The following is a 23,762-nucleotide window of genomic DNA, read 5'->3' as shown; positions in this document are numbered from 1 at the left end:
GAGGGATTTGGAGGGCTTTATCTAGCATGAAACTGGGGCAAGGGACTGTAAGGCCCCAAATCACCAAGACGGTGGCAGTTCATATGAGCCACAATGCATGCAACATGCTCATAAAGACCCTTCCCATAAGAAAAATGTCTCAAACAGTATTCCAACCCAATGACAGGATGGAGCACAAGGAAAAACTTTACCCTCAGTGCTCATATTGCCAAAACACTTTATTTTGAGTTTCTCCAAATCCCCCATTGGGAAGGACCAGAGACCCTTCCTGGGCACTTAGGGCACCACGTGCCACCATTTGACAGCCAAGGGCTTGCGGCGGACATTGGTGCCGCAGTGCACATCTCCAGAAAGGACATGGTAGGAAAAGAAGTCGTTGATGAAGGTGCAGGAGAGCCCCAGGGGCTGCAGCAGTGCCCTCACCCGCTCCTCCAGGCAGCACTGACCAGCCACCAGCGGCCCGAAGGGCTTAGGTATGCCCAGGTGTCTGCCCAGCACCAGCATGTTCACCTGGAGATGGACCAAAAGTTTTTTTTTTTCACCCAAATGGTGAACAAGGAGAGCGTGGAAGGGAAGTGGTGAGGGGGATTGATGTGGTGGTGGTCTCACCATGTCTGGGAAGAGGGCTTCTGCACGGGAACCCCGCAGGATGAAGAGCTGGGGGATGTCAATGATGTCCTGTTCACTCAGCCCCAGCTCATGCTTCAGCAGGTCACGGTTCCAATCGATGCAGCGCTGTTCAGAGGAGGGCACCTGTGTCATCACCCCAGATCCCATGCAGGAAACCTATACACCCCATATCCCCTGCTGAATCCTTTTTAAGCAACCTCCTGAAGTCACCTAAGCAACCTTTGCTTCCACACCTCCATGGTCACTTTAGGGCATCACCCATTGGGATGACATCCTGCTTCCACTTAGCACCCAAATGTGCTCAGCCCCTCTGCAGCCCACCTGCACATGTTTGTTGTCGTTCCTCAGCCCTTCATCTGCCAAGATGTCATCAATGCTCCTCCGCTCACTGCCCACAATCCCTATATGGGGACATTGGTGAAGGACATTGCTGGCACCCAATGATACGGGGACATCCTTGCCCATTGTCTTACCCACAAGCTGCGTGGCCTCGCCGTGTCCCTGCCTCTGCTTCTCCTGGAAGAGCTTGAAGCAGGCAGTGGGGCTGGCCAAGAGGAGCCGGAATCCCTGCAGGATGAACGCATAAACCCATTTTTTGGGATTTCAATACGATGACACCCATGTGTACCCAACACCAGTCCCAAGGATTGCACAGTGCATAGAATGACACCCAGAAACTCACTGCTTCCCAGGAAGCCACCCCAAAAGGAAGGTAATTCATGCATGGGGCTGAGCCTGCCTTTTCCTCATAAGCCAGGCTTTTTACTTTTATTGCTGAATTACAAAATGAAAGGGCCTTCTGCATCATTATATGATGCTGAGGATGTGGGGAGGGACATAGGGCCATTACCTTTCTGTCGTATGCAGGCACAAAGGTGAGGAACTCATCCACATGGCCCACAGACAGCCATTCTGAGTAGACCTCCACTGGCGCCTGCACCTTCTGGGCGTAAAGGAAGTCCCTGACCACTTTCGACATCCGACGTCCGGAGGCCCTGAGGGCAGAGGCAGGAGGAAGCAGGAGTGATTGCACCCCAAAATGCCCAACCCACGGGGGAAAAGGGGCATTTTGAAGCAAATCATCAGTATTTATGCCCACTTCAGAAGGGAAGAGGTGGTAAATTGACCGAATCTGATGGCCACATCTAATTCCAAACTCCTACATTGTGTGGGGTATAGTGATACGTGCGTGGAGATAAACATAACTCATCCCATTCCTCTGTGCCTTAAATCCCTCCCTACGTTTTCCTAGACAGCCAGCAGCAGGCTGAGAAAACATTAATTATAACTTCTTGTAATAAGGGATAATTACAGCCCTGGTGTGGCTGGGAAAATCCCATTTTCCCATCAGGGTAAGCGAAGGATGGAGCAGCATGACCTGCTTCGTTTGCCATCCTGGCTGAAACCCAAAGATTCAACCTCATTGTTGTTTGTCCAGATGAAGAGCTGCCTTTGTGCAGGGTTTTGCAGGACATTGTTGTTCCCTGTGCCAAGGGCACAGCGGTAAACAATTCCCAGTTATTCAGGATTTTACCCTTTGCTGAATTCCTCTGCTTTTCCTTTCAATAGGGAAAATTAAAAATATAGGCATGATGTTTGGGGTACTGTAGGATCAGGGTGAAAGGGAAGAGGGGAGATAATAATAGGGTTTTACAAGGAGAGAAGGAACAGCAACATGGTCTGAATGTGAAATTTGTGATTAGGATGGCACTTTGGTGGCATTTAGCCCAAATATTTTTTTTGTAGCAAATCACTTTTGGATGCTTTCCTGTCTCACCAGGGCAGGGGGCTGCCAATGAGAATACGTCCCAGAGGATACTCCTTGCCTCGCACTGTCACTGGAGGGCTCACATCCAGGTTGCCAAAGGAGTCAAGACTGCAGGCGTCACATCCACGGGGCACGCGGGTCACGTAACCAAAATCAGGGCCCTGGGGACAGAGGGGAGCAGTGATGGGGAGCCCCTGAGGATGATTTTTGGGGATAAAAGTGATAGCAATGCCCCAGCGCACCAGGATCTTCTTAAAAGCAAAGTCTTTCAAGCCTCTGTTCCTGGGAGAGTCGAAGACCACAGGGAAGGACTTGTGTGGTGCCTCCACGTAGCCAAATTCCAGCTCGTCCTGTTGGGGGAAAGAAGAGGAGGAGGAGGAAGAAGGCTCCTGTGCATGAGAGCCAGCATGGCAAAGCACACAGTAAGGATGGAGCAGGACAGGGGGCAGACCTGTCACAATTCAGTTCTTGCAGTGTACCATACAGTCCCTCTTGCAATCCTCCTTGGGGTCCTTCTTGCAATGGGGAACCTCATGCAATGCCCCATGGGGTCCCTTTTGCAATGCTGAGTATATTGCCCCTTGCAATGTCCTACAAGTTTCTTCTTTCACTGGGGCCCCTCTTGCAGTGTCCCTGCAGTCCAGCCAACATCCTTGTCTGTACATTTTGTCACTACCAACAGCATCTCCCACTGTTTTAGCTCATGATTGCTTGATTCATCTCTTAGCATCAGCATGTTTCTCCAAGTAACACAACTGGTCCCTCCCAAGGACAACCCCCAACAAGCCCATAAGAAGTCCCAGAAAAGCCATGTATTACAAGCACTGAGGGCTGACCTGGATCCAGCGGTCACTGCGGCTTTCAAGTTCGGAGCAGATGGTCATCTTGCAGTTGGCTTTCCTCAGCAGGGCTTGGAGCTCCTCCAGAAAGACTTCATTGGAGTTGATTCCCCTCTTGATGCTGGAGTAAGAAGAAGGCATGAAGGACCTCAAGAATCCCTCAATCCAAACATTCAATTTTTGGGTAACACCTCTGCACAAGCCCTTGGAGAAGGTCCTCCAGCCTTCTTCTTGGGGTTGCAATGAATGCAGCAGCAACATTAGGCTCTTGCACAGCATGCATAAAGCCTGTGCACAAAGCAAGGAAGGGTAAAGAAGCTCCTTTATGGAGAACCCCCAAGGCAACGGAGCTATAGAGTGGCGTTCATCCTACCTGCAGACAAACACCTCCAGGGGCTGCTGGGTGTTGGGTGTCATTATCCAGGGCGCCATGCGGAAAACCACTGTATCCGTGAAAATGGGGGTCCCAGGAGAATACTGCAAGGGCAAAACACCAGGAGAAGTGGTTGGTAACCTCAGTGGAGACTTTGTGGTGTCAGGGATGGGGTAGATCCCACGTACCTTATGGGGCACCTCCAGCAAGCTGACACTGATAGAAACCAACCCAGAGAAACCTGCGTCAGGGAAAGCCAACCCTTCCACGTAGAAGGTGTTTTCTCCACTTCTGACACAGTCTAGTGTGCAGGAGAGCATGCCTGGTCCCAAAACGGGTTTGTACTGGGGGTGTGAGTCACTCCCTGCAGAAACATCGAAATAGCCAGCCTACATGGGTGCAAGAAGGCACCATGGAGGAGGTGACGGTGCCAGCGTGGTTTGCAGAAGAGCGGGTGTGCCGCTCTTTTCTGGGGAACACACTTGATCTGCTCATACAAAGAGGACTCTATGCCCTCGGGTCAAACCCTTTCAAGGTGCGTGTCTCAAGTTAAGCATCTAATGATACAGCTGGCTTCCTTGACCTGATTTTCGTCAGGGAACTGCTGTGATCCACCATCTGGAGTGTTCAAAGGCAAAGCATACAAGAGATGGCACCTTTGGCAGATGTGTTGGTGCCTGTGCTTATCCTCCCATGAAATTCTTAAAACTTCAGTAATCCCACTGAACAAAGCCTTTTTTTCATTATTTTTTCCTGTACAGTCTTGACATTCCCCCCATAGCCTTATTTCCTAAACCAATTTTGGGAATAAATGGATGTATCCAACAAGTGCTAGCACTCAGCCCTTAATTCTACTGAGAAAGGGCTTACCCACTGGGGTCACAATGTCTTGGCATCGATATCTGGGAAGGAAGGAAGGAAGAAATACTCACGGATAGCATGGAAAACCCGCACCTTGTCTGCATCTGACTCGGAGACATGTAGGACAAGCTGGTAGTCAGCAAAGATACTGCTAGGACCTTGAGTTCGCAGCAGCATCACAGACATGTCCTGCAGGTCTACAGGGGAAAGAAGATGGAGAGAGGGGATGTTGGGAGGTTTCCAGCCTCCAGCGCTGTCTGTAGGCTTTGCTATCCTTCAGTTGCAAGTGGATTTATAGGGCAAGCCTGCTGGGATGACGCTCATTGTGTTTTTATAGGGATGTCCACAAAATTAAAACAGGGAAGGAGTAGTGGAAAAGAGCCAATTTCTGTTGCAATGAAGGAACAGGTAATGCTGTCACTATCTCTAATTGCTTTGCAAGCGTCTGATACTATTTTTGCAACTCGTTTCACCATCAGCAGGATCATGAACGAGGAGAAGGATGAAGATACTGCAAAACACCCCACTGAGATAGTATGAGCCTCGTGGATGAGCCCTACCTGCAGGGGTCTGTATGTCCACCTGGTTGCTGTCTGTCCCCACCATGTTGGGGCTGTCCTTGTCACAGTTGACCAATAGCACGGCCCCTTGCCCATCTGGTCCCCATGTCCAGTTGGCCTGGAGGAGAAATATCCAATGGGGATGGGAGCAAATCCTGAAAAACTCCTCCCTCCCAGGCCCCTCCCAGTGGTGGTTGGGATGGGAAAACACCACAGCCACAGCCATGCTCAGAGGAGATCCCACAGTGAGCAATCAGGAGAGTTTTGGCAGTGATACTATCAAGACTCTGAATTTCCTAACCTCACCTTGCAGCCAAGCCAACAAGAACTATTTCAAACAGATTTTATCTTCTAACAAGCCATGTTATATCTGTCAGACCTCATTTGAAAGAGAATATCCCATTTCTAGAAATGCATCTCATCTTGATGTACAATTTGTGCTGCCGATCAGACTGCAGTTAATTATCTGGGCGTAAGTGCTTGGGTATATGCAGATTTCTTGCCAAAGGGGTAAATCTCTTACTGTTTGCTAAACTTGCAGATGAGTCATTTAGTGGCACGTTTCAAATCCAAAAAGGAACAACAACAAAAAAAGTCATAGGGCTGGACTGGAGAGGCAAGACATTTTGGCACAAAATTAAAAAAAAAAAAAGTTTTCCTCCTCAATTAGAAGGCTGAGAATTTGCAGCGCTATTTTCCCTATTTCAGACACCACCCAAATCCCTCTCCTTCCTGGAGATTTTCCCCATGTTTTCCCCTCCTTGTGTTGCCCAAGCCATGCAATGTTTCCCATTACCTTGTCCTTCCCTTTGCTCCTCACTCTGCCATTACGGTTCACGTCCACGTCCAGGGATATATCTGAAATATCAGAGCAAGAAGTAAATCACTGGCATGAGCATGAGCAATCATGGACATTTTGGGCCCATCTTCACACCAGCAGTGAGTCATCCAATGCCAACTCCACCTTTATGCCCTAACGCTTGCCCATTCCAGGTATCTTCTCCCATCCCAGGTCCCCCAGCAAGGATACACCCACTTGTTTTCACCAGTTCATATTGGTGAAGTCTCATAGTTTCATCACTGGTGAAATAGAGTTTCACCAATTTCATGTTGACCATAGCATGTTTTTGTGAAGCCAAAGGCATGAAATGGGTGAATGGACACTTGGTAATTATTAGAAGTGGTGTAACATTTGAGAAAGACTCACCCCTAGAGAGCTCTTGGACCAAATTGCAGATTTACCAACAACCTCATCTCTAGCCTAGATAAAGCTTGTTTTGATATATATCCACCAAATGAGACAGCACGTGGAAAATGTGGGTGCTGAAGCAGAAATTGTCCTACTTGATTCAGAGAAGAAGACGTAAAGAAGCTGGGACCATAATTTTGGACATGAAGTCCTAAATCCAAGCAAGCAATGAGCTTTTGTAAGGTCAAAGCTCTGCGAACAGCGGTGGCCCTTGATGGCTCCAATGGAGCCCATGGATGTGGGAAACCATTTTCAGGGGCAATTTTGGCAAGCATGTGCATGACTTGAGGACACAGGTCTGGCTATCATGTGAGCACTTCAGAAAATTCCAAATTTAGGATAATTAATCCATCCAAGTGGAAGACTGCATCCAGACTAGTTGTCTAGACTCCCTTTGTAGTCAGCAGAGGAAAATAGGCATTTCAAGGGAATGATTCATCTCATCCTAAACTCCTAAAATAGGTCAGACAACTACACTTCTGTGCCTATTCCTCCCCACCAGCCACACTGGAAGTTAAGGATGGGCTTGCTGGTGGAAGGTAGGTGAAATGTCATCTTTGGATCCTCTTCCATCAATCAAATTGTTTCTTGGTGGTCAGAAGAGGCTGCTCATAGAGTGCATTGGGTGGAGACAGAGCCCAGCCTATGTCTTTTTTGCACCACGTAAAGCAGCACAAGAACATTTTAATTATTTCCCTCATGCTTGTCAGCATAAGCTGTCAACACCCAAACCTTGGCTGTATGTTGTGCATGGACAGCCTGCATCTCCACTTAAGTCCCATCCCATGAACCAAACGAGATTGTGGTATTGGAAAGGGTTGGCCAAGTTCAGATGAGTGTTGTCATAATACATACCTACACAGGTGAGGTACAACCAAGCCACTGAAATCTCATTCTCTTCCCGTCCATAGTATGAAATCTTAACCTGCAAAGACATCACCAGATTGTGACCCAAGTTCTGTGTCTCTTCATGCTGAGTAGGTCTTTTCATCCAGTGGGTTGGCCCAGCAATGCCATACAACAAGTTGTTGGAAGGTTCATCAATATCCTGCTGCTTTAATCATAGTTCAACCAAATAAGTTCTGCCAGCTTCAGCACAAAAACAGGCATAGAAAAAGACAAAGTTTGACTATTTGTTTTGCCTGACATGGAATTTCTGACACAGGCTTTTGCAGCCACCCTTATCTCCTTCTCCTTCTTAGATTGACTGTGTATGTGACAGTTGCACAATTCTGTGTAAGTCTGAGTTTATACTACAGAAGCATGTCTGATGTCAGCATTACCTAGAAATACTTGAGCCTGCCCATCATTCTTCTTACTTTCCTGGGAAAATTGACTAATATTTCCAGATTCAGTACATAAAAAGCAACTAACCTTATTGTCATTGACAGTCTTGCTGGTGACACCAATGGTCACTACAACCTCTATATCGGGATCCAGTGGCCATCTGGAGTTAAGCATGGGTTTTGTCATGGGGCTGTGGATGATGTGGACTGTGACGGCAGATGTGGCATGAACATCAAATGACGTGGCACCTTTAGGGGTAGATCTGAAACAGAGAGCAGCGTGGAAACATGGGCTGAGTTTTCTTTCCTCTTGTCCGCTGTAGACCCAAATTGTTAAAATAGGGTACCTAGAATTAAAATTCTGTAGGCATTCTACAGGCAATTCAAGGCCAGGCTGGATGGTATCCTTGGCAGCCTGATCAATTAGTTGGCCAACCTGCCCATGGCAAGAGGTTGGAACTGGATGATCTTTAAGGTCCCTTCCAATCTAAGCCATTCTATGACTCTATGAAAGTCCAGCCTTAAATGGGTCTTATGATTTGGAAACCATCTTCAGGTGATGAAATGCATCGCCTGAATTTTAAAAGCATTATCTCTGTGGCAGAATTGAGCAAGCAGAGTGCCATCACATCCGTCTGTGGTTAAGCCCCAATTGCACGTCTCTGAAGCTGAGGCACCCAACATCCCTCCCCAGCAGGAAGAGAACCCCCAAAATTTCAGCATTCCACCACAAAACCCAGACCAAGATTGGGGCTGGTTTTGATGTCACTCGTCATTGCCAGTCCACCCACTGACCTGAGAGATGCCCAAAGTGGAGCAGAACTTGAATTGGAGTACAGGCAGCCTTCACTCACCTGTATGACTTCCCTGGCCTTTGAAGTGCTGCCTACATGCTCATTACAGCCCCAGCACCTTCACACAGGCTGTGCGAGTGCTCCAACCTGTCTGCAAGGAGCCAACCTCCACAGCAATGCATGGAGAGGGACACAGTTTTGTAAATTTTAGCAGGGAGAAAACAACACAGAAGACATTTATCCCTTATGTTGCTCTTGGCATGGTATCCCTGATGCCTGCAGTAGCTTGTATAGGAAGATCAAAGCATCATCCCACTTGTCATGTGTTTACTAGCATGCAATGTAGCAAGCCTACCTGCAGTCTACCCATACACTGCATGCCATGACATCTCAAACTTGGATTTATTGGCTGTGATTTCATGGCCTTCATCCCTCTGCACAACCATGCTGAGATGTAAGCTCACTGAGCACAGGACTTCCACTGCACTTTGTCTTCTGCCCCAAACCAGTCCAACCCATGGGCAAGTGTCTGTCACTGAATTTTCTCCAGCATAGAGAGGGCTGTGTAGGCATAGAATATCTCCTGTTTTTCTAGCCCTGATGTTGAAAGAGCATCTGCCATGTGCCTATCTGCCATATGCCTTTTAAGACCAAAGCTCAGATTTGCTACCAAGGAGCCAAATCAGCTCCTTTTAGACTTAGGTCACATGCTTAAATGGGATTGAGCTTGTTTTGAGTTGAAATTGCGAAAAAATAACTCAAGTATGTATGTTTTACGTATTCCCATTTGGCTGAGGGTAAAACTAATAGGTTTTAAGGGCAGCCTCATTGGGGGATGTCAGCACCTCCCAGCACAGCTCCAATATACAATCCAAATAATTGCCCCGGCTGTGATCCCAACTGGCTCGACCTATAGCCACTATCATTATGGATGTAATTTATTAAATAATGACAATGTAAGAGGAGGGCAAATACCTCATATCTGGGCAATAAAGCAACCCCTATGTTTAACATCAGAAAAATCTCATTATGTAAACCATGCAAACCCTCTCATAGATTTTTTATGCCTGAGACACACATTTGTTCTTTAACCCAGATTAGCTCTGAACAAGTTGCTCATCTTGAATTGCTGTTGCCCAATGCTCTCTCTGCCAGAAATAGATCCCACTTAGCTGGGGTGTGCATGGGCTTTGCCTGTGAGTCGTCATTGCTCGGCTACACTTTGATGCCTTGCTTTTGTTAGATTCAATATCCCTCCTTCAGGCATCCTAAAGAGACCCACTGGCACATGTCCTTTATGCTTCTGTATATGGAACCACCATGAGATCTTTCCCCTTAACACCCTTTGCAAAGACCAAAAACACGCAAAGCCATTGGTTGCCTCCAAAACCCATCATCCCTATGGATTGCGCCTTGACCCCGAGCCTTACCGGTGGGTGTCAAGGAAGACCTCACTGCCCAGTACGCAGACTCCGTAGCTGGCATGACTGGTAGACATCTGCACGACCTGGCGCTGGGACATGGTGTGCTGGGGACGGCAGCTGCATGTGAAGAAGATTGCTGCCTGGTTGCCCAGCTTTGTAGGTGAACCAGCATGACTGGATTAAAAGGCTGGGGAATGTAACTCCTCCTTCCTCCCATCCCTCGATGACGATGGGGTGGACCAGGGACCCTGCCATCTCCACCTCCGCCATCCGTGAAGCTGCCGCCCCGCTCTGTGATGCTGGCGATAAGACAGCCCCTGGGGCCGGGTGGTAACTGTGGGGCCAGGAAGGGGGTACAGGGCAGAAAGAGTGGGGGATGCACAGCACTCAGCTTTCAGGGCTCATTCTCCCCTTTCTGTTCTCACCTCCCTTATAGTTACATATAAAGAGTCCAAAGCTTTATGCATTAAACATTTCTACCCCTCTTGTTATGCAAGAATTGTTTAGGGTTATTATAATACATGGTATCATTAGAATGATGCATTTTCTTTAAAACAACCCAGATTTCCCATGTGGTGACTCATGGCCCCAGCTACCCCATTAGGGCAATGCCTGTGTAACGCTGCAGCAAAAGGAAATGTTTGCTCAGGTTGGTCTTTCCCTCCCTAACGACTCCTGGGTAGCAATGGGTGCAGGGAGAACTGGTTATTTGGCAAGCAAGGAGGCAAAGAAAAAAAGAAAGCAAAACAAGGCAAGCAACTTCCAGTGGAAATTAGGGATTCCTGGGTGTTTTGCTTGCATGAGGCATTTGAGGAATTGTTTTTGTGTTGTTTTTTTTGTTGTTGTTGTTTTTGGTTTGGTTTTTTTGTTGTTTTGTTTTGGTTTTTTTTGGAAGCTCCCATGGGAAATGCGCTGGCTGCTGGAAAAAATAGCTTTTCTTGGAGATAGTCATCTCACTCTGGGCAATCCCAGGAGACTTCGCTAGCCAGCAAAGAGGAAAACTGGGTGAGATGGGTCTTGGTGCTCCTCCAGGAGGGAACTTGGGCTGGGATGCAGGCATGTCCCATAGATGAAGAGGAACAGGGAGATGGGGAAGCTCCATCATCATGGATCTCTTTGGTGAACAGACCAAGAACCCCACTGTGGTTTATTCCATTGCAATATGGATGATATGACATGGTAACAGCACAGTCCCCATTTCCATGGGGCAATACCCTAGCACTCCATGGCAGCTGCCTGGAACGTCTCTGAGCAAGGCTACATGAAAGGGCTCCTCCAAGCCTAACTGTGGCAGCAAGAGCACCAAGTCTTGCATGCTGGCACAGTGTTAATACTATCAGCAGAGCCTAACCTGGTGGCCGGGATGCTCAAGAAGGGAATGCTAGCTGCATTTATAGCCTCTCCAAAACCCTGGTGTGGGATCTGGGGCAAAATCCCATGTCCTGAAGCCCAGCATAAGACAAACTCATGGTGTTCATAGATTTATGAAGAGTGACATTTGTATATTGGAGCTGTGTTAGCTCTCAAATTCTATTCTGAGAAAGTTTTAAGGACTCCTGTATCCCTAAGGCCCATCAAGCTGCTTCCAAGCAGATTCATCATGAGATTTTGGCCAAGACCACATCTTTTTATCTGTTTTTTTTTTTTTTTTTTAAGCTCTATATAAAGCTTCATGCTGTATTTCCCAGTGGTCGCACTGGTTTAGACTGGGCACAGTGCTGAGCTCTCCGCCTCCTGTGATTTTGGCACCACATCCTGCTCAGCTGGTTTGAGCCCTGTACTGGACAGGGAACACACCTACAGCCCCACGGGGCCATGCTGTGTGTTCTGTAATCTGCAGGCAGGCGGAGGATGGAGCTTTCTGGCTCCCAAGGCTTGGGCACAGGGCTCTGCTCCCTCAAAACGCATCCATCAGGGACAAAGTTATAGGGCCAAAACATCATGTTTGTGTAGGGTTTGGTGCAATTTTTTTTTTTCCATGGACAGACTCAGCTTTAATCACAGTGCATTTTTGGCTGTCGGTCCTGCCCCAGCAGCCCATCTTTGTGTGTGTCAGCTACATCCTCCTTTTACTCCTCCACCTACTATTGGCACCAACATGCCCATGCATAAAAATCCCACTTTTAAGCCATCTGACCCATTCAGGACTGAGTGTTTCTCCCTAATAATACCCTGTCCCAAGAGGCTGCCATTAAGGGTCATGGTACAATATCTCACAATTCCCTGTGCTTCTTCAACAGACCCAATTGCCCCTTGGTTTTGGGGTGACCTTGCTTTGTTCCCCTCAAGTTGGATCCTTTCATCCACTACAGGGCAAGACAGGACCCCCCACAAACATCCCAGACTCCACAGGGCATCTTTTCCCCTCTCACCCTTCCTGCACTGCCACTCAGTAAAGGAAAGTTTGATAATCTCCCTAAGCCGATAATTACACCTCATTTATTACTCTGCATGTGTAATTGCAGGCAGCAAATTTTGAGAGCCTTGTCAGCCTAATTACTGGCAACAGGGGAAGGCATCGAACCAGTTATCAAGTCCCGTTCCTGTCTGCGTGAAGCTCTGTGCTTAGGAGCATCCCATGCATTGCATCAGGCACTGCATCCCCTGTCCTGGCTGAGATTTGGACCAGCAAAAAATGCTTTGAAAAGTGATAAAACCAGACATTGCCTCTGCTTGGAATGGCATGGTTGCACCTCCTCATCACAAATTGTCACTTTGAGCAGATGCCATGGGGTCCCTCATGTCTCCCTCCTACTCCTTGCTATCACGCACCTGCCTTCAGGGCTGCAGAACTGTGTGCATGAGAGCCCACACAGAGCAGCTGCTTGGGCTGTTTGCATACTCCGTGCTGCTATTGATCCCTGTCCCCAAAAATTAGGACAGACAGAGATCCATCAGCAGTGAGGATGCTTATGCAGAGCAGTTCCTAATCTGATTGTTAAAAACCAGAGAACTCCTCTGACCAGAATGACTATAGCAGTGAAACCACGAGCCTCCAGACATCAGCGAGTGAATATTTATATTCGCACACACGTCCCACGATGGTTCACCAGCTCTGATCTCCCACCTGATAGCACAGAGCAGCTTCTGCCTTTTGTAAAACCCTGTTCCTGCTGTATAGACCTCAGAACGATCACCTCTTTGCAGAGATTCCCACAGTCCTTCTTCCCCTTATAGAAGTATTGCAAGAAGGTGCTTTGTAGAAGCTCCCAATAGCTTGCAGAGTTGTAGAGCCTTGCACAGACTTACAGAGACTAGCTAAGACCATACACCTTTTGCAAAGAACCCAAGAAGTTTGCAAAGAGCCCCTAAGACTTGCAAGGATCCCAAGAAGATTGCAAAGATTTGCACAGCCTTACAAAGAACCCAGAAAACTTGCAAAGACTGTGCAGTTTCCAAAGAGCCTACACAGCTTGCAAAGACCCCAAAGTTCTGCAAAAACCCTGGCAAGATTGCAAAGACTTCAGGAGGATTGCAAAGAATCTCAAAGACTTGCAGAGAACCTGCCCAGTTTCCAAAGACCCCAGGAGGATTATAAATGACCCCAGAAGGCTTGCAAAGAATCTCAAGGTTTGCAAAGACTCTGTCCAGTTTCCCAACATTCCAGAAGGCTTGCAAAGACCCTTGGAAGCTTGCAATGACACCAGAAGGCTTTCAAAGAACCCCAAAGCCACGCTAAGACCCTCCCTTTCCTGGGAAGGCTGGAAAGACCCCAGTCTCCTTCCACATAAATTTCTCAAAGGCAAAAACCAGTCCAGCAGCAAACATAACCCTTTGAGCAGTTGACCCTGGCTAGCAACCCAGCCACCCTCCTCCATTTTTGCCCCAAATCAGGACTTTCCCCAAAACTCCAATAGCCTGGATGCTCCTTGGTGTTCATGTGGTCCTCCTTCCATGTCTCCATATGTCATCACTCTAGGGATATAAATACATCTATCTCTACATAAAGTCACAGAAAACCAGTGAGCAGCTGGAAATTCTCCCAACGACTTAACTGCAAGTGAGGGGGTGATCCTGGGGTCTCTGCACACAATGAGAGGTGTTTGGGGTTGTTTTCTTAATAAGAAAGCACATTCATTTTTGCATGTGCAAAAAAGAGCAGCAAAATCCTTTTGTAAAATCCTTGTTTGCTCAGGTCATGGGAAAAATGAAATAAAAGGAACTCACTTCAGATGGGAAACTGGATTTAAGCTCATTTCCTATGGCCAGGTCATGGAGAGAGAAGAGAGCTAAAAAAGAAAAGCCCAAAAGCAATGCAAAAAGGGCAGATCAAACCAACCCTTTCTGCTCCTTGCTCTCTAATTGCTTACAGCAGGTTCTTCCAAAATCTGGGGCAGAAGGTTGGTTTCCAACATGAATATTCAGCTCAGGGATGAAAACGCCCACGTGGGCTGTCGGCATGGGCCTGGCCACGGCGCCGAGCCGGGCAAAGGGACGCGAGCCAAAAGCAAGCAGGGCAGCGCCCTGCTCTAGCCTTGGGGTTGGTAAATTTTGTGTCTTCCTCCCTAATATTTTCCCTAGAGAGCAGGAAGGAGTGTAGGAGGCAGAGAAGCTTGCAAACCCCAATGTGCTGCTGCAAAAAATGCCTCCAAGGTCATCTTGCATTCACCCTGTTGAGAGGATTGTCCCATTTTGGTGCACAGGACTGGGAGTGGGGTGGCACCAAGCCAGCTGCCCTCCCCCTCCATCCCTTCCCTCCCTCCTAAGATCACTTTCCTGTAGATCTGGAGGGTCCTGTATTGGGGTGAGGGCTTCATAGTCAGCATCACAAGCATTGAGTGTTCTGAAGGTGGATTGATTCGTTCTGGGTGGTTGGTCGAGGAAGGGAGGAAGACACTCTGTGCAGCGTACCCATCACCGGGGCATCCCGGCAGCGAGATGCCACGGGAGCGCACACTGCGGCTGCAGCCTGGGAGCCGCATCCACACACTGTGTGTGCTGGGCACTCACATCGCCACCGACGTCTACGGGTGAGTGGGGTGTGGTGTCCCCCCAACCCCAAACCCTTTTCTCCCTCTGCAAATTCCCTCCAAAGCCACAGTTTGGTGATTTGATGCAATCCATCAGCACAAATCCTCAATGGGCTTTGCAAAGCTGCACAAATCCCAAAACCCTTAAGTGTCAGCATGTGCATGCGTTTGCAAAGGCAGTGGGTTTGGTCCATACCTCAGAAAATTGCTGGAGAGCATTGGGATAAGCTGGGATGGGGCATTTTGAGCAGTATCCGTGGGGACAAATGGCAAAGAAAGGGGAGGAAAGCAGCAACTGGGGAAAATCTGCATCTTGCAATGTAACCCCCATGCCCCTACTGGAAAAATTCCAATGCTGCCCTTCAAGGTAATTGCAAGAAAAACAAAAGGAGACATGCTTTGATCCCTGTGCTCACCCAGCTGCTTTTGCAAATCTTGACCCAAACAGCGCATCTGGCTTCCCTCTGGGTCCAACCTCCTCCTGGTGGGATTCCCCAGGCTCACAAACTCAGTGAGTTTTGCATGGGTAATTAAACAGAAAAGAGCAATTTAAGAAATGTCCAGGCAGCAACAAGCAGGCTCTCAGGTTTCCACACTCAGAATCCCAATAAATGATGCTGTAACAGTGATCCTGTGCCAGTGCTCGGATGTCAGTGCTCAAAGGGAGCCTGGATTTCAGGAGACTAAAAAGAATAACTCCAGATAAATGAGAAATTAGGGATGGGAGAAGTGAGGGGGATGCAAGGGAAAAGCTATTTGGACTAGAAGTGGTGCTTTGGCTGTAATAAAATCATCCCCAAAATTCGAGTTTCCCATGGTAAAATTTCTCAGCTTGCTGCTCCGATCTGGGAAACTCTAGTTGGCAAATAAACACAGATTTAAAGTACACACCAAGCTGGTCTATTGGGTTAGAACAGCACAAAATACTTTGGCTGTAATTACAGAAAATGGCAATCTGCACCAAAGGCTACAACAGTCATTTTGCTAAAATAGCACGTTCTGCCCTAAAAAATAAAACATTTAAAACATTCCCAGGCAACAAAGAAAGGTAGAAAGGAGGTGGTGATGAGCACAGAGTCACGCAGTTTGGGTGATGAGATTAATTACAATTGGGTAATTTTGGGTGCCAGATGTGCAGACCTATGAAAATAGGGTGCTCAGACCTTTGAAAATAGGATGCCTTGCTTGCAGGGCAGCCCCAGCCGGGGCAGTCGCCTTTGGGGTGAAGCACACAGAGGGGGTGAACGTGGAGGTGGCTTTTCAGGGCCAAGCTGAACCAGGACTACTGCCTGGTGTGTCGCATTGGCCACTGAATGAGGGAACAATGCTGAGGTTCAGCATAAGCCGGGCCAGCACTGAAGTCAATGACAATAAGGTAAGAATTTGTGTGCTGCATGCTGGACCCCTTCCCTAGCTGGAGGTGGAGAGCATCCTTCTAAAAGTGAGGGGATTTCGGTTTTTCAGGTAATTGTCATCTTCTATGCAGAGGGAGGACAGCCCATTGACCAAGCCAGGATCTTCCTCACTGGTATTGGTGAGTATGAAGACTCCAGCTATGAGTGGGTTTGCTAGGTGGAGGAGATCATTTACAAGTACACCGTGTGCCCTACCTTGGATTCAGGGATCTCCCTGGACGTCGATGCAGATCGAGATGGCGTGGTGGAAAAGAACAATCCCAACAAGGTAACCCAGCTACATGGGAAGTTCTGTGGCCTGCAGGAGCCTTGTCAGTGGACACAGCATCCCCATCACACTGAGCCCTGGCATGGTGTTACAGGCCAGCTGGATGTGGGGACCTGAGGGACATGGGGCCATCCTGCTGGTCACCTGCGACAGGGACAGCCCCTTGAGCCCTGCCCCAGACTGTGATGACGAAAGGGTATTCAGCAAAGAAGGTAACACAGCCCCAGTCCCAGCTCCACTTCAAAAATAAAGTGAAATCAGAGCTATTCCTCCCTCTTTAATTTTTTGAGGCACAAAGGCTTGTTGGGGAATTGGCTGCTCTCTGCCCTGACTCAGCCAAGCTGCTGAGTAAGCCTCCCATGTGGGATCATGCTCCTGTCCTCATACTTTGTTTTAATTACCACCCAGAGGTCATACCAGGGCACAGAGCATGGCCAAAAAAAAACAAAAAAAAACCAGCAGGGCTCAGCCAAGGGATGCTTGGGGCCAGGCAGCCAGGAATACATGCCTGTTCCTGGAAAACCAAACCATGCCAAGCCAGTGCCCATCAGTCTTCTGAGGCCAGGGACTGGCTGTGCCAGGGAGAAAAAAATAAAGGTATTTGTGCCAAGCACAAGCCACAGGTCTTGCTAGCAGGGCTTCAGGATGATATTCCAGCATGCATGCCAAGGTTGGTAACAAGGAAAGCGCACATTGCCGGGCACTGGGCAGCAGAGCTGCACCCAGGTTTATCCTTGTATGCACCCAGATTTGCTGGATATGTCTCGGATGGTGTTGCGGATCGAAGGGCCACAGCATCTGCCCCGAGGGTATGAAATTATGCTCTACGTTCACATGTCTGATGCTGACAAAGTTGGGGTCTTCCATATGCAGAGTAAGTCTTCTGGTTTGGGATGTTTTATCTCCACAAGCTCATCTTCCTGTCACTGATTTTGTTCAGTCTGTACTCCCCAGTCTGCACTTCCTTGTGCCCACATCATCCCTTCCCTTGGTCTTTCTAGCCTTGAATCTTCAAGAGGCATAGGGTGGTAAAGCCATTTATCCAAGGTCATCCAGCAAAGCAGAAGCAAAAAAAAAAAAAAGAAACCATACACGTCCTGACATCCAGAGCAAGCAACATGCTCTGAGGCATTATTCCTCCTTGTTCCCTGCTGTGGACATGCTGTTTTGTTCCTTGGACTGACCCAGCCCAAACAGATGTGCCATTAAATCCATCAACACAGGGTTGGGTGGCAGGCTGGGGTCGGCCAGGGCAGAAACCCCATGAGAATCTCTTTGCAATGCTGGCTCCATCCAAGGACAGGCTTTCAGACACCCTGTTCATGATTGCAAAATCCCAAGTGCTGAGCTACTCTTCCAAGGTGCTTGCTTCCAACCCACAGAGTTTAACCTTTGGCATAAAAGGATGACGGAAATTTCTTGTGCATGGGCAGAACAGGTCCAAACCCATCAGGAATTCTGGAATTGGCCTGCTTTTGCTGAAATTGCCCTTTTGGTCCTTGCAGACCCGTTCTTTGGGCAGCACTATGTCCATGTGCTGGGCAGGAGGAAGCTGTGCCACATTGTGCAGTATACCGGTGGAGCTGCCGAGCTCGAGTTCTTCGTTGAGGGGCTGCAGTTTCCTGATGAGACTTTCCCTGGGCTGATCTCCATCCACGTCAGCCTCTTGGAGACCTTGGCTGAGGTTGGGGTCTCCAGGGAAGGGGGGCAGGGGAAGGATGAAACAACTCAAGGGCCATGGGGATGAGGAAGGAATAATTATCCTAAAATGAGCTCAGGATAGGGTATCCAGGGGGGGCAGTGGTAAATCAGGAGAGGAAGGTCCCTGATTTCTGTTTGCATCCTCCAGGGAATCCCCTTGTCGCCAATTTTCACTGACACAGTGGTGTTCAGGGTAGCACCATGGATCATGATGCCCAACACACTGGCACCGGAGAATGTCTTTGTCTGCAGGTATAGGCCAAGTGATGGGGTCTCAATGGCTAAATGGGCATCGGCCCCACACAGCAGTCCTCATCCCCATTCTGCCCACCTCCAGTGTGAAGGACAACTACCTCTACATCAAGGAGATCAAAAACCTCGTCAACAAGGCTGGCTGTGACCTGAAGGTTTGCTTTGGTTACATCAACCGTGGGGACCGCTGGATGCAGGTAGGTGAGCAGAAGGGAGGGGATAAAGCCTTCCTTTCCCAATGTGCCTCATGGGGGTCTTCATTCTTGTTTTAGGATGAGATCGAGTTTGGCTACACCCAGGCTCCCCACAAAAGCTTTGCAGTGGTGCTGGACTCCCCCCAGGACACAGGGCTGGAGCAATTCCCCATAAAGGAGCTGCTGGTAACCCCACATACATTATTATGGATTACATGAAAGATGAGAGTATAGTACCATTTCTCCCCTACATGGAGCAGAGGACTCCAGCCAAGAGTGTATTTCTTCATTCCCAATATGAGAGCAATCATTTAGATTGGAAATGACCTTTGAGATCAAGCCCCAAAACCAACCTAACCTACAGAGTTCTACCACAAGCCATGTTCTGCTCCTCTCCACCCTCTTTAGGAATTGCCTTGCTTCATATTTAGAGAAGCAACTTCAGCCCCTGGAGCTGCCAACATGTTACACTCCAATTTCTGCTTTGGAGTCCCCCCTAATCCCACTGTTATCTTCCCAGTCTCAGACAGGACTGTATAGCCAAACACAAGGCAGCTCCTCCTCTCACACAGCCACAGCCTAAGCCCTGCAACCCCCCACCAAAGAAAAAGGAGACCGGAGGGAATTAGCCTGTCAGAATCCTTCTGGAAATGATAGGCTCAGATGCTGCCCACAAACTTGGGATGAACCACCACCTAGACAGCTGAACCCTCCTGGTTCATTTAATTGAAATGGGTGGGAGCAGGTGTTACATGCTCAGTGCCTCTTATATTTCCCAGATTCATTTAAAAACAAAACAATTTGGTTTTTTTTAAAAAAAAAAAAAAAAAAAAAAAATCAACCCAGACTATAATTACATACCTTTGGGTGTCTTGGTTCTATTTTCCCCAAATTGTACGTTCCTCCCCCCCTTACCCCCCCCATAAGCACATCCCTGCTTCATTTCTGTCACCTTGGGGTGACACTGAGGTTGCTGCATCCAATTGAAGCTGGATTTGGCAGGATGCCTATGCAGGACAGAGTAGTACACTGCGTGCATATCCATTTACTGCAAACACCCTGTGTCCATTCCAGCAAATTAGGAGAAATTTGTGTTAACTGAAACACTCCGATGGTTTACTGCTAAGGAAACCCAACACTCAGAGATTTAATGGAAAACAACAGCTATCTGATCCTGTCCTAGCCCACATTGGCTTAAAACAGAGAACAAGGACAAGATTTATGCCCCCAATGCCACTTTCACCCTGTTTGTAGGACTACAATCTCCCCCCTGGCCATCAGCCCCTGGCACAACCCAGCAGTAGCACCACAGGTTAATTACCCAACACCTCAAATCCCTGATATATTCAGTTCTGAAAATCAGGCTTAGATGAGATTTAAGCAAAGCCAAGCCCTTCGGGTGGCTCTTATGCCTGAGGAGGATTTACCTTCAGGTGCTGGAGCTCATCCCACTGTGCACCAGCCAGAAACTCCACTTTATGTCTGCTCCAGCATCTAATCAACTTAACATGGATGCTTAAACAGCAGTTGCAAGCTAGCAGAGACCCACGCTTCTAGCATTCACCACTTATTACTGAGCCCAGATGCCCCAGGCACTCTCACTCTTGCTTTTCCTTTAAGGCTGTATCGCCCTCTCCTCAGTATTTTCACCTACTGGAACAGATCTGAGCCCAGCAGGAGGAATAAGGACACAGACAAACCCAGAGCAATGCCCACAGCCATTTCTCATTTCTCTGCAGGGACCTGATTTTGGCTATGTACGCAGAGAGCCTCTCTTCAAGGCCATCTCCAGCCTTGACTCCTTTGGCAATTTGGAGGTCAGCCCGCCTGTCACTGCTGCAGGGAAAGAGTACCCGCTGGGAAGGATCCTCATTGGCAGCAGCTTCCCCATGTAAGATATGGGAAACCTGTGTTTGGGCGCAAATATGGGAAACCTGTGTTTGGGGGCAAAGGAACTACAAGTACCCCTAAATACTATTAAAAACCACATTAAGCCACTTAATTGGCCATTCAGTGACCAACTGCACACTGTCCCCTTACAGTGCTGGTGCGCTTAATCCCACTGCCTTCATTGTCTCCATCTTGGGAAAAATTTGTGTGCATGTGCATAGTGATGGATAAATACTTATTCCCCTGTGTAAGATCAATAAGTACACAAATGTTGTAAAGTGTTGTATGATCAATAAGTATACAGAAAAGTTAGGCTGGTAAGATTATCACATTAGAAAAGATAATCACATTGGAAAGAGATAAATGAAAAGTACTCACCAGTGCTGTAGGCTCACAAGAAACTCCACAAGGAAAAATCTCCAGAGAGACATCCTTCCCAGCGGCAGTTAGCCCTTAAATGGGATCTAGGAGAGGTGCAGCCAGGCTCCACCTCTTCTGATCACACAGCTGAATTGCCTTCACCTGTGCTCCTGCGACTGACTCAGTGCTCACCTCAGGTGATCAATCAGAGGTTCAGGCCGTGATTCAACAGTTCCCATACACCCTTATTCTCCCTCTCAGGGATTATTGCATTGAGGGATGTAGATAACTGGGCACCGTGGTGATGGGTTGATGGTTGGACTTGATGATCTTGGTGGTCTTTTCCAATCCTAATGACTCTATGACTTTGCCTCCAGCCCTGCAGGAAGGAGAATGACCAGAGTGGTACGGGATTTCCTCTTCGCCCAGCAGGTGCAGGCTCCCGTGGAACTCTTCTCCGACTGGTTGGCCATGGGCCATGTCAATGAGTTTGTCACTTTTGTGCCCAGCTCTGATGCAAAGGTACCCCGAAACCCTGTGCTGTCCTGTTTTCCCTTCTGGGTAACTAATCCCCTCAGGGAAACTACCAAAGCTCATTTCCTTGAGAGTCCAAGCTGGTGTTTCCTTGGCTTCTCTCCCATGTCCCCAGAAGGAGGGCTCAGGCCACGAGAACATACGTTCTTAACTAACAGCAAAAGTCTTTATGTTTAAGAACTTAACCTTAACCTTCTTGCAAAAAGCCAAAAATGAGCCTGCAGGGGCAGTTTTCACAGAAAGAAGTACTAACATGGTGCTTTGGGATAAGCTCCTTTTGGTGACCATTTTTCCTCCTGCTTGCCCCAGCGATTTCGAATGCTGATGGCTAGCCCTGCAGCATGCTACAAGCTCTTTCGGCAGAAGCAGAAGGAGGGCCAAGGTGAAGCTACCATGTTCAAAGGCAAGCGGGCAGCGGGCAGCCTGGGGGGAATTGTGCAAATCCCAGCCAGGGTGGGTGGAAGCCTGCTGTTCCCTGTCCTTAAAATACAAGTTGAGCTTTGATGTAGGGCAGGACAGTCCAAGGGCGGCAGCACTCAACACGTATGGAGCAACGTGCAGGTGTTGGGGACGTGAGGAAGGGGACATTTTCCCATTCCATTGCCCTTCAAGGCTGACAAGAGGGGCTGGCATGCCTGTCCTTGCAGCAGGATGCCTGCCCACCCTCAAGCCCTATTTTGGGAAAGCGAGTAGGATGGGATAAAGCTCTGTGCATTGAGAGGATGCTGGTGGAGTGGTACAGAAGATCTCTGTAAATGCCAGATCCAGCAGAGTAGCACAATGGGGGGTCTCGTGTCACCCCAGATACATTCCAGTCACTCTGGACTGGCAGACAGTTTGTGCAGCCTCTGATCCAAGTTTTGCTTGAGTTTAAATTCATCTGTATGCATTGAGGTCAGAGAAGGACATCTGTGCCACCATAGGGCCCTCTGGGACTCTGCCATCTGTCTGGGATTTGGTTTCTGTGGAGGGGATGCGTCTAGTTTTATGGAGCTTGGGCAGCACAAAAACTGTTATTCTATTAGCAATATATTTATATTCCTTGTGCAGGAAAATGGATAATCATAGAATCATAGAATGGTCTGGGTTGGAAGGGACCTTTAAGATCATGTAGTTCCAACCCCCCTGTTATAGGCAGCAATACTTCCCTCTAGACCAGGTTGCTCAAAGCCCCATCAAGCCTGGTCTGAGACCTTTCTAATGCTTTCCAGGCCTGATGAAAATATTACAAAATGGACAAAGATTTCCATCCTGCCTTGTTTCCCAATAAGCTGAGAAATGGGACTCCCAGCAGTCTCATCCCAAAGCCTTAACCTCAGGGAACTGGGATCTGGGGGCTTTTTTTCCACCTCTGTGCTACATCCTAAGCCAGGTTTCTGCAGGCATCATTTCATTTCACCTACTGGGGTTTGTATTTGTAGGGTATTCAGGGACAGACACAAAACGGGTGACCATTAACAAGGTCCTTTCCAATGGCATCATGATGCAGCAGAATCAGTATGTCCAGGTAACAACCCATATTTTTGAAAACCAACATTTCTTGTGATAATGGTCCAAGGGTGGCACAACTCTCAAGGGAGAAGTTGCATTTAGGCAAAAGTCACTCTCCTTCTGAGTGAGACAATGTCCAGAAGGCCATTTTCAGGAACCTTGCTTGCCTGCTCGTCCCCCTGGTCCCTTCTTCTCCCCTCCCTCCAGCGCTGCATTGACTGGAACAGGGACATCCTCAAGAAAGAACTGGGCTTGACAGAAGAGGACATCATTGACCTGCCAGCCCTCTTCAAGCTCGACAAGGGCAAGGCCATGCCATACTTTCCCAACATGGTGAGAGGTGTCCCTGCTGCTCGTGTCCCCTTCAGCCAGTGCCTGTGGGTTCTGGGTTATGGAGAGGAAAAATTGCCAAACCTCTGTGAGCCCCTGCTCCCCAAGGATGTCCAAAAAGCATAGTATTTTCCTGTCCAGAAAGGGCTGCTGGGAGTCCCTAAAGCCTTTTGTCGCCCCACAGGTCCCCATGCTCATCCTGTCCGAGGAGCTGGGCATCCCCAAGCCCTTCGGCCCGCTGGTGGGAGGTGAGTGCTGCTTGGAGCACCACGTGCGCAGCCTCCTGGAGCCGCTGGGCCTGAGGTGCCGCTTCCTGGAGGACATTTCCTCCTACCACGGGCGGCTCGGCGAGGTGCACTGCGGCACCAACGTCCACCGCCGGCCCTTTGCCTTCCGCTGGTGGCACGTCACACCTTAAGCAGGCTGCCTCCATGGCCCACTTTGTTAGCATGTGTTGTTTTAAATGCGGTGAAATAATAAATTTGCTGTGAGAAATGAGGTGGGGAGTGTTTTATAATGGTGAGAACGGTGAGAGGAGCGCTCCGGGCGGCACTGAGGTGAGGGTGCCATTTT

General features: G+C 48.5%; 2 protein-coding genes across 10 annotated transcripts; one reads left to right on the top strand and one right to left on the bottom strand.

The window, feature by feature from the left end:
* Positions 1 to 51: 51 nt before the first annotated feature.
* On the bottom strand, positions 52 to 21,755 carry LOC116242691 (protein-arginine deiminase type-1-like). Of its 7 annotated transcripts, XM_031613624.2 has the most exons (17): positions 20,853 to 21,755; positions 9,791 to 9,901; positions 7,655 to 7,829; positions 7,136 to 7,205; positions 5,828 to 5,889; positions 5,032 to 5,149; positions 4,543 to 4,668; positions 3,799 to 3,974; positions 3,611 to 3,714; positions 3,235 to 3,358; positions 2,641 to 2,748; positions 2,408 to 2,559; positions 1,481 to 1,625; positions 1,104 to 1,197; positions 952 to 1,031; positions 610 to 735; positions 52 to 510 (listed from the first exon to the last, which is right to left on the bottom strand). In XM_031613624.2, the coding sequence occupies exons 1-17, from the start codon at positions 20,903 to 20,905 to the stop codon at positions 277 to 279; spliced, it is 2,058 nt and encodes a 685-aa protein (XP_031469484.2). In that variant the 5' UTR covers positions 20,906 to 21,755; the 3' UTR covers positions 52 to 276. The 7 variants fall into 7 exon arrangements, 6 of the variants coding, with proteins under 6 accessions (XP_031469484.2, XP_031469482.2, XP_031469483.2 ...); XM_031613622.2 differs by having other exon boundaries at positions 3,611 to 3,974; XM_031613623.2 differs by having other exon boundaries at positions 952 to 1,197.
* On the top strand, positions 12,597 to 23,607 carry PADI2 (peptidyl arginine deiminase 2). 3 transcript variants are annotated; one of them, XM_031613631.2, is made up of 16 exons: positions 12,597 to 14,754; positions 15,946 to 16,129; positions 16,219 to 16,288; positions 16,376 to 16,437; positions 16,532 to 16,649; positions 17,186 to 17,311; positions 17,943 to 18,121; positions 18,287 to 18,390; positions 18,476 to 18,587; positions 18,663 to 18,770; positions 20,324 to 20,475; positions 21,212 to 21,356; positions 21,678 to 21,771; positions 22,790 to 22,875; positions 23,067 to 23,192; positions 23,374 to 23,607. In XM_031613631.2, exons 1-16 carry the CDS (start codon positions 14,663 to 14,665, stop codon positions 23,605 to 23,607), a joined length of 1,992 nt encoding a protein of 663 aa, XP_031469491.1. In that variant the 5' UTR covers positions 12,597 to 14,662. The 3 variants fall into 3 exon arrangements, with proteins under 3 accessions (XP_031469491.1, XP_089979356.1, XP_089979358.1); XM_090123230.1 differs by lacking the exon at positions 17,186 to 17,311; XM_090123232.1 differs by lacking the exon at positions 15,946 to 16,129 and having other exon boundaries at positions 14,670 to 14,754; positions 16,376 to 16,649.
* Positions 23,608 to 23,762: the final 155 nt, after the last annotated feature.

Source organism: Phasianus colchicus, chromosome 22 (assembly GCF_987193195.1).
Source record: "Phasianus colchicus chromosome 22, bPhaCol1.hap1.1, whole genome shotgun sequence".
In the NCBI taxonomy this organism is placed as follows: Eukaryota; Metazoa; Chordata; class Aves; order Galliformes; family Phasianidae; genus Phasianus; species Phasianus colchicus.
This window is presented reverse-complemented; position numbering and strand designations above follow the sequence as displayed.

Coding starts and splice junctions, on each gene's coding strand:
- PADI2 (XM_031613631.2), top strand. CDS start 14,663: ATGCCACGGGAGCGCACACTGCGGCTGCAGCCTGGGAGCCGCATCCAC. Junction 16,130..16,218: donor CTGAAGTCAATGACAATAAG/GTAAGAATTTGT, acceptor TCGGTTTTTCAG/GTAATTGTCATCTTCTATGC. Junction 23,193..23,373: donor TGCCATACTTTCCCAACATG/GTGAGAGGTGTC, acceptor GTCGCCCCACAG/GTCCCCATGCTCATCCTGTC.
- LOC116242691 (XM_090123226.1), bottom strand. CDS start 20,905: ATGTCTCTCTGGAGATTTTTCCTTGTGGAGTTTCTTGTGAGCCTACAG. Junction 7,830..9,790: donor GTCTTCCTTGACACCCACCG/GTAAGGCTCGGG, acceptor TCTCTGTTTCAG/ATCTACCCCTAAAGGTGCCA. Junction 3,975..4,542: donor GCGGGTTTTCCATGCTATCC/GTGAGTATTTCT, acceptor ATGTTTCTGCAG/GGAGTGACTCACACCCCCAG.